The 22,036-nt window shown below is 28.2% G+C and overlaps 1 protein-coding gene across 1 annotated transcript; it reads right to left on the bottom strand.

The window, feature by feature from the left end:
* Window positions 1-1,195: 1,195 nt before the first annotated feature.
* LOC109812354 (3-ketoacyl-CoA thiolase 2, peroxisomal) lies at window positions 1,196-6,557 on the bottom strand. Its single transcript, XM_020376302.3, has 13 exons — window positions 6,370-6,557; window positions 5,824-5,900; window positions 5,317-5,401; window positions 4,993-5,119; window positions 4,811-4,909; window positions 4,659-4,726; window positions 4,421-4,528; window positions 4,247-4,324; window positions 4,035-4,167; window positions 3,852-3,948; window positions 2,967-3,090; window positions 2,777-2,885; window positions 1,196-1,570 (listed from the first exon to the last, which is right to left on the bottom strand). Exons 1-13 carry the CDS (start codon window positions 6,448-6,450, stop codon window positions 1,380-1,382), a joined length of 1,377 nt encoding a protein of 458 aa, XP_020231891.2. The 5' UTR covers window positions 6,451-6,557; the 3' UTR covers window positions 1,196-1,379.
* Window positions 6,558-22,036: the final 15,479 nt, after the last annotated feature.

The following is a 22,036-nucleotide window of genomic DNA, read 5'->3' as shown; positions in this document are numbered from 1 at the left end:
ATAATAAAATCCTTTCAAATCTTATAAATTCTTAAGAGACAAATTTATTAAAATTCACATTATAAAATCTTAATTAAAAAAATCTTAAAATCATTATATTTCAACAAATCTTTTCAAAAAAAAAATCTTAAAAATTATTAAATTTTTATAAAGTCTTTTAAAATTTACAATTTTTTTATACTTAAAAAGTTCTTAAAGTAATCTTGTCACACAGAGATTGTAGCATAGATAAGAATTTTTTTCCTTTGCTTATTCGTGACTGAGATAATAGATGGGGTTTCTTTTCCTCTCTCAACCTAGATGTCAAAATTGCCCCATTGTCAAAATTATAAGATAGGGCAACAAAGTCATATGCATAGGGGTTTGTTTTCTTAATTACATAGTAGATTGTAGGGTTTGGCTTTTTGTCCACTATCACCAACAATTGGCCTTTTGGACTCAATAAAAACACGAGAATTCGGACCTTTTTTTTTTTTTTTTTTTTTTCATTTTCAATTCCTTAAATAATATAAAAAAACTTGTTTTTTTTTTTTATAAAGAAATTGCTTATAGTGACACGTGTAAAAAGTCTCCTTGTATATTACCTACCTAATTTTGTACAAACAACTTCTCCCTCCGATCCATCCTTAATATTTTAGATTTTCTATTTTGTTCCAGAATAAATTTATATTTTACACATTCAAAGTAATATTAATTAACTTCTTCTATATATACAGGTATATAACATTCAAAGTCATGTTTTTAAACGAAGATATTTTAGACTTAATATACTAATATTAAATATTTCTTAAAAAATTTAAATACTTTATAAAAAAATTATGGTCAAGAGAGAGAATATCCTATAAAAACCAGAAAACCATTTAAGCCAATATTTAATTTCATTAAAAAATAATAAGATTTTACATATAATTGTGTGCTACGGTGTTCATTGACAACATTTAAGAACAAAGTGCACCCCAACTCACCTCACCTTCCAGTTTCTTGTTTCCAACCAACCAAATTATACCTTAGTTACAGAAATAATTGAGACGAAATACTATTCTATTAGTCCTTTCTTAGTTTCTTTGATACAATACCAACACAGACTCTGCAAGTGAATGTCAGAACGAAAATAAATGGAAAATGTTATGAAACATGCGATAAGAAATGTGATAAGAGAGAAAGAGAGAGGAAAAAGAAATGGGTCAAAAGGTGATGAAAGAGAAAAGGAGTGTATGTTTGTTTATAATGATCCAAAATATATCACAATTAATGCAAGTCCAGTGTGCATGGAAATGATTAAATTTTTGAGCAGTGGTTGACATAATCACTACCATAAAACAAAAGCTTTTATTGTGATTTCTTAATTGATGGGCAAGCAGAGTATTAAGTAACTAAAACTAGCGAGCGTCCTTAGATAAGAGAAGGTCATCCACTTTTCGGGCATTGCAGAGCTCATCGGCACAATCACCTCTCTCAAAAACAGCAGCTGCTCCCATTCCAGTACCTATGCACATAGATATAACTCCAAATCGACAGTCCCTGCCACGTTTCTTCATCTCGTGCAACAGCGTTGCCACACATCGGGCACCTACAGAAAACAATGATTAACATGATTCGGCACTTCTTGCCTATGTCTATGAAAACATCTTAATATATATTCATTATATCAAATATTCACCCCATTATAAGTTTTATGATCAAATTTGATAAACCATCTTTCTTCAGGTCGGATAACTCTTTTCATCTCGAGAACTTCTATCTATACACATATTTTAATCTTAAAAGAGGAAACAAATTTCTTAAATAAAGATAATATTTTGAAGTCTTAACAACACCCTAAGATTTAAAATTGAAAATTTGAATAGTTCTCCCAATAACCAATGACAACTGAATCAGCAAAAGAACTAATTGAAAATAATGGCCTAATCATGGTTAAAATATGGTTGAACCAGAGTGTGCTTGTATTTTATACTATTGTACTATTCTTATTTTATATCAATACCATCAACATTTGGCTCAAATGTTAATTCTCAATTATCTAAGTTAATAGTTTTAGGCTTCAGAACAAGTAACAGTAGTTATTTTTTAACATAAAGAAAAATTGTATATAATTACACATCATACTCTAAGAGCATAGTAATCAACAGACTCACTTGGTTTAGTGGCACATCAATCACTTTACATCCAAGGGGTCCAGGCTTTAAGTACTTATTTTCCCATTTTCGTGTTAAAAACTAATATATCCTCATCTAGTCCAGTTGTATTGTGCCAGTTTAAGGTTGTTTTGTATTGGACTGGTTCCCAATTCAACCACTACAATCAGCCAGTCCATTTTTCTTACCTATGCTGAGCATATGTTTAACTCTTATTTGATCAACTACCTCAGAAAGGGAACTTCTGTAGGCCACTAGGACTAAATTACAGTTTTTTTTTTTTTTTTTTTTTTATAACTATAAGCATCAAAATTATAGTTTGTCCCTCTCCCATTTGACCTGTACACCTTCAACTATAAAATCAACAATCAGTTCATCCCAAAAATTTTCAAATTTGCATGATATTATTCATCACATCATGCTAAACCTTTTGCAGTAAATTCTTTATGATCATTAGCTACTTCAGCTACAGGCAAAATCTATCTTGCATAGGTATGTAGGTATGGGTAAATTTCAAAAAGAAAAGGACGTGATTAGTATTAATTTATATAATAAATGAAAAAAGCTGAATGCTTTTGTAGTCAGCAGTTGTGCTGTTACTATTGTAATGACAATGTAGGACTAAAAGTTGTGGTATGCACCTGTTGAACCAAGAGGGTGCCCAATTGCCATTGCACCTCCATTAACATTGATCTTTTCTGGATCAAGCCCTAGCTTGTTGCGGCAATACACGAACTGGGAAGCAAATGCCTTAACAAGCAAATTACTGCAGTGAGTATATAGATACAAACAGAGAAAAAGGAAAATATAACAAACACGTTGATCAAATACCTCATTTATTTCAAAAAGATCAATATCATCAAGCTCTAGACCTGCGGCCTTCACAGCAACTGGAATTGCAGCAGCAGGGCCGATACCCATGATAGCAGGATCAACACCAACTGCAGCAAAAGTCCTACATGATAGCCAACAAATAATTTTCTTTGGATTAAAATAAAGGAGAAATTTTATCCTATCAATTATTCAATTTCATTTTAACTTTTAAGTACAGTGATAATATGGTTTATGATATTAAGATGGAACACAATTTATTATGAGCATATATATATATATATAAATATGAAATTCAAGTTCCTAAAGACATGCTTGACAAAATTGTTCCGTGAATTGTAGTCTTCCTAGATAATATTGTATGAGTAATGAGGAACTAAAGGGATTGACTCTTGTATTTAGGGATTCTAGTGTCATGCAACTTCCTTTTTATTTTTCTAACAGGGATATGGTCATATAACAGAGTGGACATAACAGGAATTTGTCAGCGCTTATTTTTTTAATGTTGAGTTAGTGCAATTATACTTGATGAATCCAGCACTCTATGGTGAACACTTGTGTCGTTGCTGGTATAGCTGACAAGAAAATTGGTACTAACCTAGTAGGACTTGATAATCAAATAAATACAACCACCATAAGAAGGAACTAGATATATCATATATATAAACCAGGTGAAGTATAAATATATGTTGTCTGGCCAAAACAAAGAAAAGTAATATTATTCTGACACGTTTAATGATTTAATATCCATCCAAAATAATATTCTTCAATTTTTTTTAAACTTATACCAATAGGGACATCTATTGGCCCTTCCTTTCATCATAGAGACACAACATTATATAAATATTGCAAGGGACTAAATCTTCTATGTCACATATTAAGTACCTGAATACACCAAGAATGGGTAGCCCCTTTTGCACCGCAACACTTCTTTTCATCAGCAGAACAGCAGCAGCACCATCACTTACCTGGCTAGAATTACCTAAAGCACAGGCATCAAATGATTGAACTTAGTATATCAACTAGAAAGGATTTGAGGAAATGAACCAGGATTTTATGATCTTGTACCAGCAGTAGTGCTTCCATCTTTCTTGAACACAGGTTTCAGCTTCCCTAGATCAGACAATGTTGTGCTAGGTCGAATTCCATCATCAACGGAAATGGTGACAGATTTCTCCGCACCAGTTTTTGGGTCCACAATCTGTTGGGGAAAAAAGAGTGTTTTATTCAGCACCCAAGACCCAAAAGGAAGATTCAATGTACCCTGTAATGGCATATACCTTGGTGGAAACTGGGATAATTTCATCTTTAAATTTACCGGAAGCAGTAGCTGCAGCAGCTCGCCTGTGAGACTCAACCTATCAACATTATTGTTACAAAGATTCAGTTAAGAGTTGTTAAAATACAAAATAGAACAAAATTTTGCATTAATTTAAAGCATATATCCAACTTACTGCAGCCTGATCTTGTTCCTTCCTTGAAACCCCAAAGCGATGTGCAACATTTTCAGAGGTAATCCCCATAGGAAGAAGGCAGTTTTGTGCTTGTTCAAACATTTTTACCTGTCACAACACCGAAGAAAATACCATAACCTTGTAGCCATTTTATAGGTTTTATTTTCTAAATCCAATATTAAAAACTTTATAATAAAGCAGAGGACATTGAGTGAGGAAAAGAGGGAGAGATAAATACTTTAGGATTGACTGATCCTTCCCATGCCATTGGATTAGCTGTCATAGATTCCAAACCAGCACCAATACCTAAACAAAATAGTTAAAGGTAACATAAGATACTAAAAGTTATAGTTATCACCAGAAGAAAAAGAAATATGATGCATCATTTACCAATCTCATAGAATCCAGCCCTTATAGCTGCAGCTACATCGGCAACAGCCTGGAGCCCAGATGAACATTGCCTATTAACAGTCCTAACAGGCACAGTTTCTGGATCAAAAATAACATCACAAGTATCAATACAAAATCAGAGTCACATATCAGGTTCATAAGCACAAATTATATGGACATACCAGGAAAACCAGCATAAAATGCAGCCATTCGGCATTCACTAGCTCTTTGAGATCCAGGAGCCAATACAGTACCCACAACAATATCCCCAACCTCGCCTGGGTTCACATTGGTTTTCTCAACTACAGCCTACAATGAAATCTCAACATTACATTCACGTAGATTGTTGACAAATATACATCAATATTTAATAAAGCAGAATATTAATCAAAGTACAAAGCAAATGAACATAGATCATCACAACTTAAGAAAAGCAGTGATTCATTTGAACTCATTTAAAATTGCAGATGCAAAAGAAATAAAAATAAAAATGAAATGAATAAAACCTTCAAAACAGGAGCCAGTAGATCATCAGCATGAGTGTCTTTGAAACCACCACGTTTAGATTTGCAATGAGCAGTCCGATATGCACTGCAAAATTGCCAATACATAATTTAGGTAAAAATTAAAGATACCACAAACATATGCTCACAATCCATAGCTAAACACTCAATTATTAAATAACAGGTTTAATACATCACAAGGTCTCTGTATTTTTTGTAAATCTTTGATCTTCAACAACTTTTATAATTGGGTCGCTGCAGATATCAGAAAATAAGAATTTGTAACGGTTTTACCAACTCCATGGACTCATTCACAAAAAATGTAGAAGATCAAGAATCCAGTTACAAATATTTTCAGTTTAGGGACCTAATTAAAATTTTCCAAAAAGTTCCAGGACTTGGAGATGTATTAAACCTAAACAAAACACATGTTTAACTTGAGATAGTTGTCAAGAAAAAAAAAAAAACTTGAGAAGTGAGATATTTCATTTGAGGAAGAGAAGAACTTACGCAACAATCACAACATCATCCCCAAATGTAGATGTCCTTTGATAAGCAGCACTATCCCCCGCCAAACATGCTGAAGCCTAGTGATCAAATGTTCAACATACAAAACAATCAATTGGCCGCACATAAACACATATACATATTGTTTAGTGATAGATATGCAACTAATGCCTAACAATCAATCAAGGAAACCATGAGTTGCAAAAGAGTCACATGTGTACTTTTCCCAAACACCATACTATAAAATCATAAATATATAAAAGATCAAAACTTATATAAATTCTGATACAAGTGTCAAAAGGGTACTTCCCTCACATGCCAAACAAGTGAAACAAAAACCTATTAAATGAGCATACAGACGTTCAAGACCAAAACTTTGATAAAATTATGATCAAACAATGAACCAAGGGAGCTGATTGAGGCAAAATTAGCAAAAGGGTAGTTTTCCCAGAAACCAAACAAGCTATCAGACGAAAAGGGTAAGGATGAAAACGCCATATGAGAAAAGACGAATTGAAAATTGAAATCAGAAAAGGGAGTTAAACTAACATAGAGGGAGGACGAATCCGTGGATGATGAAGGGTTGAGATGGTGAAGCAAAATCTTCTGTCTGTTGATCGCTTTCTCCATCTTCTTTGTGATTTGGAAATTGAAGCAAACTCGCAGAGAAGGAGTGGTGAGATTGAGAGAAAGAGAGATTTGATTTGTTCACTTCGTTACTTGCATTTATTCAGCCTCTCACGGCACAAGGAAGCAATATAAAATAGATAATTTATTATTATTATTATTATTGCATCTCCTGTTCTATATATAGAAGATTTGAATATTCCATTAAAAAAAATAAAATTAATGATATTCAACTAGAGCCTTGAGTCTTCTACTGATTAAGGGCATGTTTAGTTAAAACATAATAGAAAATATTTAAAAAATATATTAAGTGCATGTTTAGCCTTGTAATCTTTAATAAATATTCAAAAATAATAGAAAATATTTAGAAAAAGTAGAGTAAAAATACATTTTTTTAACATTTCAATGAATACTATGAATAATTCTAAATCCTCAAATTACTAATGTCAATTTAGTGGTAGAAAGTTAGAGCATGAAAATGAGATAAAATGTTTATTCTTATTATAATTTTGATAGCTAAAAAAATTCTAAATTTTTTAAAAATATCTTCTACTTCTCTCACAATTTTTGAATATAAGTATTGAATGTTTTTTTATATATTTTTTAAAGTTAAATATTTATTTGAAACTTTTCTTACAAGAAGGATTTGAAAGAATATTAGTTGGAGAATATATTAATATATTAATATTAAGATTTTTGAAAAATAAAAGTAATAATGGTAATGACTAATGAAGAAGAATAAAAAAAACGTGGGAACCAGACAATAAGAGGGAGGGACCAATGAAGATAACGATGGCGTTGGTGTCCTCAAAGATAGGTTTTGCTGGCACGTGTTTACCACTTTCACTCATTTATTTTGGGTCTATAATTTTATATGAGAAAATTTCATATTCTCTGAAATTATAATCATTTGTTTCCTAAATTAAATTTAAATACAATTTTATTATGATAGTCATGTGATTTTAATTTCATAAATTTTAATTAAATAATTTTAGTGTTTGAAGTTTTATAATTATATAATTTTAGTTCTTTAAATTTTACATGATTAGTTTTAGCTAAATAAATATTACAATTTGGTGAATATCATAATTGAATGATTTTTGACTTGTTAAAGTTATATATTATTAATTTTAGTAAAAAATAAATATATATTATCTAATACATGAATAAAAATTATAGCATATTTAATTTAAGTAGATAAAGTTATATAATTGTGATATTTGAAAAACTAAAAATCATACAAGTGATATAATTAAAATTGTTCAATTAAAATTTAAAAAACTAAAAAATTACAAAATTATAATACTTAAAAAATTAAAATTAATCAACTAAAACTTTGAAAATCAAAATCACACACTTATAATATTTAAGAAATCAAAATACAACTAAATCAAGATTAAAAGAAATAATTTTTTAATTAATTAAAATTACTATAACTATAAACCCTAAACTTTATACATACTACTTCAATTTTCTACTTTATATATATTATACTAAACCCCCATTATACAAAGTTGAAGATTGCAAAAAAGTTTAAAGAAGTTAAGAATTTACTTATTTTTTATATTGAGTAATTTTTATTTGTTTAATAGACTCAAATATTAAAATTATGTTTAAATATATTTTTAGTTTCTTAAATTTAATATAAATTTGTTTTATTCCCTCAAATTAAAAACTAGTTTTTTTTAATCTTTGTAATTTAAAAAAAAATCTTATTTTAATTTATATATTTAAATTTTGTTAGAAAATTTGTCAAATATTATTACCTAAAATCTATCTACTAATGTCTTTGTAATGAACATTACATTAAAATAGCTAAAATTATATTTTTATCTCAATCTATTACTTTTAAATATGTTATTGATGACTTAAGAAACTAAAACATGATTTTTGATAATTACAAAGATTAAAAAAAATAATTTTAAATTTGAGAAATCAGAAATAAATTTATTCTAAATTTGAGGGATTAAAAATATATTTAAACCTTAAAATTATTATTTTCTACGTAAAAAATTAATTAATTTTTTTTTGAAGGATTTCATATAAAGGCATGTAAAAAAAATGTTTTATTTAATACTTTGATTCCATAAACTTAATTTAGTATTAACATTCAAGGAAACAAAATAGGAAAATAGAAAAAATAATAACTTTATTTAGTATCTATACTAATTCAAAATAGAAAAACTAAATAAAATTCATTAATTTTTTTTATTATCTAATTTTTTTAAGCATCATCTAGTCTTTTCGATTGAATCAATTGAGAATTAATGCAAATTAAAAAAAGTATATTTTTTATAAAATAAATTACGTTTTTTTCAGATACAATTTTTTTTATATGTAAATATTAGTAATTAATATATTATATTAGTTGGAGATTTCAAATCAACACTATCTTATGAATAGTCCTTATGTTTATATTAATTTGTATATTTATTGAATAGGATAAATAATACTTTATTAAAAACATTGATTTATACTTTATTAAAAATATTTCTTAAAATATTTTGTTAACAATATCAATTAAATAATATTTTAATACTTATATATTAATTTTAATACATATGATTGATACTATAAAAATATCATTTTATTTAAATATTTATAAAATATTATATTAATTGCAACGATTAAATGTTATTTTATACTTGCATTTAATTTTATTATACATTATATATATATATATATATATATATATATTGAGAACTTAAAAAATATTTTATAAAAATAATAATTAAAATATTTATTTTAAATATATAATTACTTTTAGAAAAAATTATAACAAGTTTTTAAAATAATAATTGAATACGTAAACAATAGAGTAAAAGATTTTGCATTAATAGCACATTTTAAAAAACTAATTTTTAATCTATTTTTCTCATGAAATTATTTATGCCGATAAAAATTTAACTTTTATAAATTGAAATAAAGGCTTTATTTCAATAAAAATGTTACATTATCTTCATTAACTTATTTAATGTAGTAAATTCTCAAAATTCTTAGATATTTTTATTAAAAATAAGTATAAAAAATAATTTATAAAAATATTAATTCCTATATATTAAATACGAACTTCTACTAAGAGTTTTTCTTCTATACGGGAATTTTTAAAAATTTTCTTAAATTTTTATCTAATTCAATTTTTGTTAATTTAGAATTATTTATGAATTAAATTTTAATATTTTAAAAAATTATAATAAATAAAAAATATTATATTATAATACAAATTATTTATCATAAACTTTAAATATAATTTATATATTTTAAAAAATTATTTATATAAATTTTAAATATAATTTATATATTCAAATATAATATTTATTTTTATATATAATTTGTTATAAATATTAGTTATATACGATAAATATTTAACATATATGTTAAATTACTTGTTTATAAATAATCTAAAAACATTTTTAACTAATTAAATATATTTTAGTTAATAAAAAAAAATATTTTTTATTTATCATTTGAAACTATGATTCTCGATAATCATAATTCGTGAATATGAAAAAAAAAATCCTATCAAATACGTCTTAATAATATTTGTATGATGAAAATTTTCTTAATTTTTACACAACATAAAATTTTGTTTGCAATATTTATTTAAACTTAAATATAACTCAATTAAAATTTAAAGTATATAAGATAAAATTGAATTAACTAAACTTGTGAGTATTATATTGATATTAACATTATGTATGTTTAAATAATTGTAAACTTAAATGAATATATATATATATATATATATATATAAAATTAAGATATATTTTTAATACATATTTCAAGATAAATAATAAAAATAAATATAATATATTATATTATATAAAATATTATTTATTACGTGAAAAAGTTGTATTGTAATGTATAATAATTCTAAAAATTATATGTTAAACTTTTGAATTGGGTTGAGAGAATATGAAACATAATCCAAGCTCATCTTAAAACATATAAAGATTAACTTCTAAATTTAAATGTTTCGTAATTTACTTCAAATTGAAACAGAGTCAGTGTGTTCAAGATCAAAAACACCCCTGAAGCAAATAACTAAACTGCATGTTTTTTAACAGGGCATTTTTACTACTAAGCTTATTAGTACTTTATGTCAATTTAAAAAAGTTGGAGGAATTGACACATGCCATATTTTATCTTAATATATATAAATTGAAGTAGTTCTTCAATTGTGTTATCTAGCACATTTTTCATCTAATACTTTACATATCCATTACAACTAATTTTCATTAAATGTTTTTCGTTTATAACTTTTAATTAATCAATTCAATTCATTTATTTAATGATAATTAATTATGCACGCACCCATGTTAAATTCTTTATTTATAACGTTAAATAATTAAAATATTTGAGCTTCCTTAACTACTTTATTTAGTTAACTTTAAATAATTTGTATATTCTCAATAAATAAATTTTATGGATGTACATCACAAATAGTAATGTAATTAAATAAAAATAATAATAGTTTTTATTTGTATGTTCAATTAGTCTTTTTTTTTTTCCCGTTACGTATAATTTATAAGCAAGTTATCTAAATTAAAAAGATTTGGAGGAATGAAATTTTTGTTTACTAATATTATACACTTTGATCACATCTTACAATGAAAAAAAGTAACGGGGCATTTTTTTTAAGGAATAGCTTTGAAAAGAACTTCTGTAATTAGTTATTTGTTAATTAGATATATATTGATTTTTTGTTGAAAATTACCAATTATAAGACAATTTTTATTCATCATAATTTATTGCCAATTTCAATAATTAATTTGTATATTTAAAATAAATTTATATTAATAAATATAACAACAATAATTGATTATAATTGATAACAAAGATATAAGGTTTGTATGTGAATTAAGAAGAAAAAAAAAAAAAAAAGAGAAAGTCATTTGAGAAGTAAGTGAAAGAAATATTGTGAGACAAACAACTTAAAAAAAATTGAAATTCATATTTTGAAATCAATTTTTTTTATTGAAGATTGAAGCTAAGTTTATGTGTATTTGAGAGATTTAAATGGCTCCAAATTAAATTTCAATCTTCTAATTTTATTTTATATTTATTTTAAAAATTTGAAGCATAAATTAAATCAATATATATTTTAGATTATAATTGTATGTTATCATTTAAGTGTGATTATTATATAATAATATGTTAAATTGTATTGTTAGTAAGTGAAAACACAATTTATTTAATTAAAAAACAAGAGGATATAAATTAATAATATTTTGTGGTGATTAAAAATGGATCTGCTATGGCTCATGAGTGATTCTTCTAGAAACAAAAATATAGAAGGTTTAGTGACGTTAAGAAGAAGAGAGCTTGAAAATTATCCAACTCCAGATTATTGGAAAGCGTGCCTTTTTGAGTAACCAAGTTTCTTCCGTAACGGACACGTATGTTAATGAGTCAGCAATTTTATTTTTATTTTTAATAATTTAATCAAAAGGAAAAATTTATGTTGATTTTTTAATTTTCAAAAAAGAAAAATGAAGACATGTTTTTAACTTTCCTTAATTTCCACTTCTTTCATTGTCTTCTTATAGTGCTTTAACTTGAAATGTTCTCATTATTTTTTGAAGGTTAATACTATTCATTTATATTTGTATTGCCTGACTTAGTAGTCTAATAAATTCATTTAATTTGACAACACAAAATACAGTTTATTAATGATAAATATAATTGTTAACAATATTAACACCCAACAATCATTGAAATATAAAATTTTAGCAGTCTTTTACTTGAGTTACATATTCAAACAATTATATTACAATTTTTTAAGTGGTCATCCTTATATTATTTATTGTTAGACTTTCACTCAAATAATTTGATCCATTTCATATATACATGGAATCATTTACTGCAACTTCCATCACTAATATAAAATGTGACTAAACATTAACATATTAAATAACAATGATCAACATAAAAATTATATGTAATGTAATTTCAATTATGTCTACTTCTAATTGATCCATTTTTAATTCTCAATGAGATCAATCCAAAATCCTCAAATGCAAAACAACTTTGTACATACATGATACAAAAGAAACACTCATGTATAACGTAAAGTTTGTATCAAATAAACATAGAACATAAATAAATACTCTTACTAAACTAAGACAACTTCACTAAAAACTTATATGAACAACATGCCTATGATAGACCTTAGGTGTCAAGCCTTTAGTCGGTAATTCTACTAGCATATAATTTGTCCTTATTTGTTCTAAAAAAACAAAAAAATCAGCTCTTTCCTTCAGCAACAAATTTTTATGTGAATAAACCTTCTAATAAATTTTTTATTGTTGAAAGTATGATATGATTGACTCATTTGTCGTAATATAACTTAAGTGGTATTTAAATACCTTTTACTATATGTAACCAAGTTTTATAAATACATTAGCCATATCTCATGATTGGATACCTAATATATTGACATAATGAAAAATTAGAGTCAAAATTATTAATGATCTTTAAACTATCATATCTCTAAACTATCATATCTCTAATTTGTGAGCACATTCACTTTTTTTCTCTTTAATAATTCTTATAATTATTTTCACTTCTCTAAAGGCTAGATTGACTAGTAGAAGTAGAGATTTAAGTTGAGGAGCTAAGAGTCTTAGCAAGAAGTTATAACGTTTTGTTGTTTATCATTTCTTCCTTTTTTTCCTTGATTCAAGAAGCAATTAAAGTAAGGGAAGCTTGTAATTTTGTTATATATGTGTTGCTTATGTTGAATTCAGTGTTGTCTTGCCCATTATAATGGCAATTTGAGTTGAGATTAGTGGTGTTAGAGTTGATTGTTGGGTTTTGAGATGAAGAGGGTTGAGGTTTGATAGATTGGTGATCAATGATGGTTACATGTGGTATTTGTGTTGATTTCTAAGTTGTATGTGGTGAGGAAATTTTTTTTTGAGATGCATGTATGGTTTATAGTATGTGATGGTTGGATTTGAGGGGAAAAGGCAAGTTCCATGTTGGAATTCTGCCTCTCGCCCAAAGAGATGAGCATCATGCCTAACACGCATGCATGGGTGATGAGCAATGACCTATAATCATGTTCTCACTCAATAAGAAAGGCATTGCTTAATGAGAAAATGGTTTTACGGGTAGCCTATTGGGAAGCTCGCCCAATGAGAGAAACCACAAGGAGTTTTGATTGCTTAGCGAACTATGGTCTCTTGGAGAGGACCCACAAGGGGTTAAGCTCACCCAACAAGCTATAGATGCCCAATGATGAGCTTTAGAGGAGTTTATTTGCTTGACAAACTAGAACTCACTTGGTGAGGAAAACCATAGGGAATTTTCTTCACTAAGCGAGAGTAATAACCCAACAATGAGTCCTAAAGAGTCTTGACTGCTCAACAAGAGTATTTGCACCCAATGAAACCCTTGTTTTGTGAACTTGTTGTCTTCTTGTGCTTTTATATGAAATGTTGATATTAGTTGTTGATAGTTGAATCTTGTTCATAGTTTGTTGCTTTATAATTAATAAATCATGTTGTATAATATGGAGTTGATATATGTTGAAAAGTTGAACCTAACACTAGAACAGGTGGGTTATTTTACAAGTTAAAAGATTGCATTATGAGGATATGTGTTGTGGTGTTCTATAAGCCTAACATGATGAAAATCCTTTAGAGAGAGTTGACTCTTGAAGTAGAGTGTTGTTTCTCAAAAGTTGTCACCTCTAGGTTCTTAGTTGACACAATATAAAGGTTAGGTCAAGTCATATTATATAAGAAGGGGCTATTAGAGTGAGGCATAAGGTTGAGGGCCAAATCCTTAATTGAGTGCTCAAACCCTTAGACGTGTTTGTGGTATATGACCTTCCCCATTTGATACAACAAAGTTTATTGTTAACATAACATATAATAATTAAAAAGATATGTAAGAAACTAATTAAGATTAATTACACACTAATAACATTAACATTCCAATATGGAGATGTTTTTCTCTAAACCACCGGTGGATTTTCAAGTACATTCTTAGTCCCATCAATCCCAACTTGTACCTCTTCTTGAGATGATTCAATATTAGTTATAGGCTTACTTTGTTGATGAACATGTGCATTTTGATGAGATGCACTAGGTGCATTTTGTGGATTTGACATGAATTTACTCCTAGAAGCAACTCGTCTTGAAGGAGGCATATCTGTAAATATGAACCATAATTAATTTCAACTTCTAAATCTAAGATGATAAAAATATATACATTTAAAAGAATTTCCTATAACTAATAAACACAAATCCATACACTTAAAAGAGAAAATTTTGACAATCATAAAACCATTTCTTCATTGTTATTATTACAATCTACATTGCTAGTTAAGCCTTTAAGTTCATTATCATCTGTTGCCATTCTTGCCAATTGTATATGACTAATATCATTAGGGAAAATTTGATCCAAATTTTGTGATGGGATGGCTCAATGGATGGCATAGCTTCATCATTTTCTCTTATGTTGTACAAGTCTCTTGGCTTCAAATGAATTGGTATATTCCAACCTTGTTCATTCTCATCATCCACGTATTAAACCATTTGAGCTTCTAAAGCATTAATGTATGGTTCATCATCTTCATGGTCTCTAGTATGTATTAGTCTGGAAAAATTAATAAAGATAAAACCCAACTCGTCTGTCTTCATTCCTCTTAGGTTTGTATTAGCCCATTCACATTTAAACATAGGTATTGTGAACCCATTATAGTGAAGTTCATTGATGTCGATCAATCTTTCATAATAAGACACTCCCCCAAACCTCGTTTGAGCATCATTGTTGCTTGAGTAGCTCCTTGGTCCAAACATACCAAAAACTCCACTATTTCGAGTTTGTAAAAACTTCTCGTGCCAAGGTTTGAAATTTGAATCCATTAACATTAAATGCACTAAACCTTCTAACTTTGTCAAAAGGACCTTGTGCAAGACTAAGGAGAACATCTTTATCCTCTCCACTAAGAGTATCGAGATTGTTGCGAATCTACATGCCATAAAATGTAATTTAAATGTCATTGTTCCCAAAATTTAAATGGCATATAGATAAAATATATGTTAATTATGAAAACTAACACGGTTTGCAAACCAAAGAACAAACTCTCTATGAACCTTCTTATCAACCTAAGTAGTACAATGCTTCTATATTGCATGTTTATTCATGCCATATTAGATGTACGGTCATCAAAACATACTAACGAATTAAAACAAGTGATATGATTTCCTTACTAAAGATATGAATCAACTAGAGGGAAATTTATTAACACATGTCTATGAGCTTGTAGTTTTTCCATTGGTGTAAGTGTGTAATATGAAGAGGCACAAATTGGTTTTCCAACACGAAGAAATAAGTCATCTACTCATGATTCAGATTGTGTATCCTTAAAATCCTCATCATCTATACGATCACTTCAATTCAATTTAGTCTCAATGTCATCTAGATACCTTGAACAATATGTCAATATCTCTTCCATAAGGTATCCTTCTACAATGGACCCTTTTGGTCATGCTTTATTGCATACAAAAGATTTCAAATGTCCTAAGTACTTATTTTCAAACAAAAAAATGAAAAATATTGTTTAGCTGAAACTTTTACATGTTGCTAAGATAAAAATAAGGGAAATGGTATAAATAATTCACCTTTCTATAGGATACATCCATCGATAATGAACAGGACCTCCAAGCTTAACTTCTTCAACAAGATGAACAACCAAATGAACCATAATAGTGAAGACCGAAGGAGGAAATATCATTTTCATGTGGCATGAAATGAGGACAATTTGATTATACATTTTGTATAAATCTTCAACTTTTAATACTTTACCACATAATTGTCTAATGATGAACATAACTCAGTTAGTATTGTTGAAACCTCATCTGGTAATGATGACTGCATGACTAACAGTAGTAATTGTTGCATCAATATATAAGAATCATGGTTTTTCAACATTCCACTAAACCTTATAGCTTCCAAGTCAATGAACCTAAAAATGTTGCTTAAGTAACAATTTGGTACACTAATATTCTTTAAAGTTGTTCAAAATGCCCTTTTAACTTTACTAGACAAAGTAAAGATAGTTCGAGAGTATCTTCCATTTTCATTAGGCCATATATTAGGTCTTATTCCCAAAACTTTAAGATCTTTTCAAGTATCAACACGGTCTTTACTCTTTTTGGGAACATTCAACAAAATATTCTTCTCTATATATATTATGTCAAGACAATGACGCAAACAATTTTGTTTTCCAAATATTAGATAAAAAATACCCTTCTTATGCCATTATTTAGTAACTCTTTGAGCAAATCGTTCACTCCATTTTCTTTTTCTTAAATCTTCTTTCCTTTTTTTTCCTACCAAATACAACTTTAACATTTTCAACTTGTTGAAGTATTTAAACACCGCTTAACCTTCTTGGTAGATTTCACATATCTTGCTCACCATTAAAACTTATTCTATCTAAATCTATGTCTTTGATCAAGATAACGATGAAATCCCCATTAGAAAAATTTGCCACTATCTTTGAGATGAAGAGGAGCAAGGTCAATGTTACAAGATGGGCAAGCAAGACTAGTGTAAGTGTTCCATCCAGAAAGTGTCCCTAACCTAGGAAAATCACTAATTATCCATATCAAAGTTGCACTCATTTTAAACATCTCTTTGTTGAAGGAATCATAGATATCCACACTTGTTGTCTACGCCTCATTTAACTCTTTGATTAAAGGTTGCAAGTAGACATCTATATCATTTCCTAGCATTTTTTAACCAGGTATTATCATTGACATTATAAAAGATGTTGTCTTTATGCACAACCATGGAGGCATGTTGTATGGAATGAGAATAACAGGCCATATACTATAATTTGGACTCATAAGACCAAAAGGATTAAAACCATCAGTAGCCAGTTCAAGGTGCACATTTCTTGGATCTAATGCAAACCCTAAACCCTAAACTCTAATGCATACTATTTGTGTGTCAAATTAAAATGCTTCCAAGCTTCAAAATCTCTAGGATGTCTCAACATCCCATCATTGTTACTATCAACAAAATGCTATATCATATCCTCTATTGATTTTGAAGACAAAAATAACCTTTGCAATTGAGGTTTTAGTGGAAAATGAAAGAAATTCATAATGATTACTCAAATAACGAATAATATAAGATACAATATTATAGTATGTTTGATCAAGGTTTAGAAATAATTGCGTACCCGGAATCAATAGAAGATTCATTCTTATTAGTCTTGAACAACGTGAGAGAAGACTGCTCTCTTCCTGGTAGGAGATAAAAAGGTAGAAGACAAAATGTATTTCATCATATAAACTGACTAATGGGGTATCAGTTCTATATCCTTACCAGTAGAGACCAGGAACCTCTCAACGGGCTACTAAAGAGTCCAACCCATCATAGACCATTCATCAGAAGCCCAATATGCATTACCCATAAATTAATAATAATGTGCAATATAATTGATATTAACATATAAATATAATTTATTAATTAATGTTAATCTATAATAATAATAATAAAATAGAGAATAATTATACAAATAAATATATAAATATAACATTCTCCCACTTGGATAACATTAATCAATAAATTAAATATATCAATTATAACACAAGTACATATATCAATTAACAATATAAGAAATATAAACATGAACCACAAAGATAGTTTCTGATAGGGATACATACCTTATGCTTATATTTCATAAATAATGGATAATGAAAAACATAATAAAATATGTGATCCCAAAAATGGTTTAAGAAATTTTATATGTTAAAAGAGATGTAATGAAAATGACGTCATTGATAAATTTACATCTCATGAAAATCATAATAATAAAATGTAAATTTCAGACTCCCACTAACCCAGCACATCAAAAAACTTAACCACACCCATATGAGTTACATGGTTTTGAAAAACTCCAATAGCTAAGTCTTTAGTCAGTGGATCTGCTAACATATTTTTTTGTACCAATATGCTCAATTCGAGTATGAAAATCCAAAACCTTCTCTCTAACAAATAGAAATTTTATATCAAAATGCTTTGAGCGAGTAAAACTTCTATTGTTTTGAGAGAAATGTATAGCAGCAGTATTGTTACAATATATCACAAGTGGCCTAGAAATACTTTCAACAATATGAAAGCTAGAAATCAAATTTTTAAGCCACACAGCTTGAAAGGTAGCCTCATAACAAGCGACATACTCTGTCTCAATGGTAAAAGTAGCTATAAGAGTCTGTTTAACACTCTTCCAAGAAATACCTTTTCCTACCATCATAAAAACAAAGCCGGAAGTAGATTCTTAGTCGATAGGGAAACTAGCAAAATCAGAATCAGTATAACTAATGACCTGAAGTTGATCAGACTTCTTATAGGTCAACATATGATCCTTGGTTCCCTGCAGATACCTAAAGACCTTTTTAACGGCTTTCCAATGACCCAAACTTGAGTTGCTCAAGTATTTCCCTAAAGCATTAACAGCAAAAATATTATCGGGACAAATACAAACTTGAGCATACATCAAACTACTAACAGCAGAAGCATATGGAACCTTTTTCCATTTCAACTCTATCATTATCATTTTGAGGACATTGAGATTTAGAGAGTTTGTCACCTTGTTTTTTTTTTGAACAGGTGCAGCACGTGGGAAAAAAATTTCATGTTAAACTATTTGAGGACTTTATCAATATACCCTTTCTGAGACAATCCTAGAATGCCACGTGACCTATCATGGAAAATCTAAATGCCTATAACAACAGAGACATCACCAAGGTCCTTCATATAAAAGTGGCTATTTAACATAAATTTTGTCTCAGTCAAAAGTTTAACACTACTACTAGCAAGAAGAATATCATCAATATAAAAGAAAAGAATGATGAAATGATTCTCACTAGTCTTCAATTAAATGCACTAATATGAGGCATTTCCTTGAAGTCAAAACAAGTGAACACTTGATCAAATTTCAAATACCATTATATTTGGTCTTCTCAAGAAGAGACAAATACTAACCCTTTTGAATTTTGTCAAAAGTCTTAGATTTCTCACCAACTAACCTCAAAAAATCCTTAGCCTTATCATTTTCTAGAATGTTCTATCGAATAGACTTCTCCATGGTGTATTTTATCACCATCAGACACACCCTATTTGAGTGTTCCCATTTCTCATGAGAAGTTCTTTAGACAATAATGGACTTAAGAGTAAGAGTTAGAGGCTCTTTCTCTCTTAAGAAAAAGTCCATATTAGTAGTTGTCATATATAAGTCCAGAGATTCATTTTGGTCCTCAAAATTTGTCCCATTCAATATTTTGACCAAAGTCAATTGCATAGGCAAGAAGCTGGTATCCAAACAACAAAGAAACATTTAATATACATAGTTATTATGCAATAAAAAATTAAATGTTTCTGAATACACAGTCAAACATGCCTATAATATAAAAAATTCTCATTCATTATGATCCCGCCTAAGGGTCCCGAACCATAATAAATAAGAAATACAAAATAAGAAATACAAAATACAACGCATAACTTATGTCAGAAAAAAAAATCTAATACCGATAGGGTACTTGACAAATAATTGACATAAGATAAAATTAAAAAAAATATATTGTATCATAATACCAAAATACATTAACAACAATTAAGGGTCAATTTTTTTTTAAACTCAAGTATATATATATATATATGCTACCAGGGAGAGTACAACATACTAACATGTCACTGAGATAACAACAAACATATATATAAAAAAATTTCAGACCCAAATCCCAAGAGTACAATATTTAAGATAAAATTAAGTTTTATTCTTGGAATAATTAAAAAAAATAGTTATAGGTAAAAAATATACCCAATAATCAGAAAATTAATTATTTAAATTTAAAATAAAAATATAAATTTTCTGATCAAAATAGGGTCTCATGTGCCTGGCTCTACGAGTGGATAAGCACGCACGGATAGGCACGTGCTTTATTGTTCATCTTCTCCTTCACTTGGTAAATAGAAAACGGGTAGTTCGACCCATCACAAAAATTTGGCGCAAAACCATCATTATAGGCAACGACAAACTATGATTTTTTGACCAATTGATTGTCCCTTCACGGCAATCCAAAATCCCCTATCAATTTTGGGAATAATCGATTCAAAGAAAATAATTTCAAATCTAAGAAATTGGGGTTTTAAAGATATCCGCGACAAAATAAAGAGACAAAAAATTTGTCAGATGTTTCAATCAATTCTTTCTCAAAATGTGCAGATTTATTCAACATCCAGAGGTAAATAAAAGTCCCCAATCAATTGCAATGAATAATCATAAAAAAAATAAGGAAAAACGAATCTAAATTGCTCACTGAATAGAACAAGCTTAGAAAAAAATTTCACAAGGTTTGAAATACATGTAGAAAGAAAACCCCTTTGATAATTTGTTCAATTGATGAATATAATCTGAGTTGTCATTTTTTGAAAGAAAAAGAAATTCTGTTTTTATTATTCAAAATCAAAATTGAACCTGATAAATGACATTTGCAATACCTATACAGTATTTACACATTAGGATACTGATTCTATAACCTAGAACAACCATAATTTGTATTTTAATGGCTCTGATACCAATTGAAAGAAATTCATAATGATTACTCAAATAATGAATAATATAAGATACAATATTATAGTATGTTTGATCAAGGTTTAGAAATAATTGCGTACCCGGAATCAATAGAAGATTCATTCTTATTAGTCTTGAACAACGTGAGAGAAGACTGCTCTCTTCCTGGTAGGAGATGAAAAGGTAGAAGACAAAATGTATTTCATCATATAAACTGACTAATGGGGTATCAGTTCTATATCCTTACCAGTAGATACCGAGGACCTCTCAACGGGCTACTAAACAGTCCAACCCATCATAGACCATTCATCAGAAGCCCAATATGCATTACCCATAAATTAATAATAATATGCAATATAATTGATATTAACATATAAATATAATTTATTAATTAATATTAATCCATAATAATAATAATAAAATAGAGAATAATTATATAAATAAATATATAAAATATAACAGAAAATACCAAAGAACTTTTGTAGGTATTTTCTTAAGATTATTGTCTTCACTAGTCACCTTAGCCATACCAACATTTTCCCAAGATTTCCATCTCAATGTGTGAAAAGTTTTGCATGTCTCCCTTTCTTCATATTCCTTTTTACCCCAATATAACATAAAATTATTCAGATAGGCATGTATCTTTTCATAATTCAAACCAAGCTTGGTTATTGTTTTCTTGACCTCATAAAATGAACATGATATCTTCACATTTTCAAATGCATCATTTAATTGTTCTAAAATCATGGTCATTGCCTTGTCACTAATCTGACAACCATTTGATGTGATACAAGTTAACCAAAAATGACAACCTTAAGTATTTTTTACAACCTTCAAAAAAAGGTTTTTGTCCATCTCTAGCTAGTGTGTAGTACTCTCTGGTTTCATGCTCTTCTTGAGTTGTATGTGGCATTAGATCATCCAAGTGGACATCTAAATTTGATGCAATAGGTACTTCACATGCATGGTGCATATCAACTCCAAAAGCAT

This window comes from Cajanus cajan, chromosome 7 (assembly GCF_000230855.2).
Source record: "Cajanus cajan strain Asha chromosome 7, NIPB_CcT2T_4, whole genome shotgun sequence".
Lineage (NCBI taxonomy): Eukaryota > Viridiplantae > Streptophyta > Magnoliopsida > Fabales > Fabaceae > Cajanus > Cajanus cajan.
The sequence above is the reverse complement of the archived record's forward strand: the minus strand, read 5'-3'. Positions and strand labels throughout refer to the sequence as shown.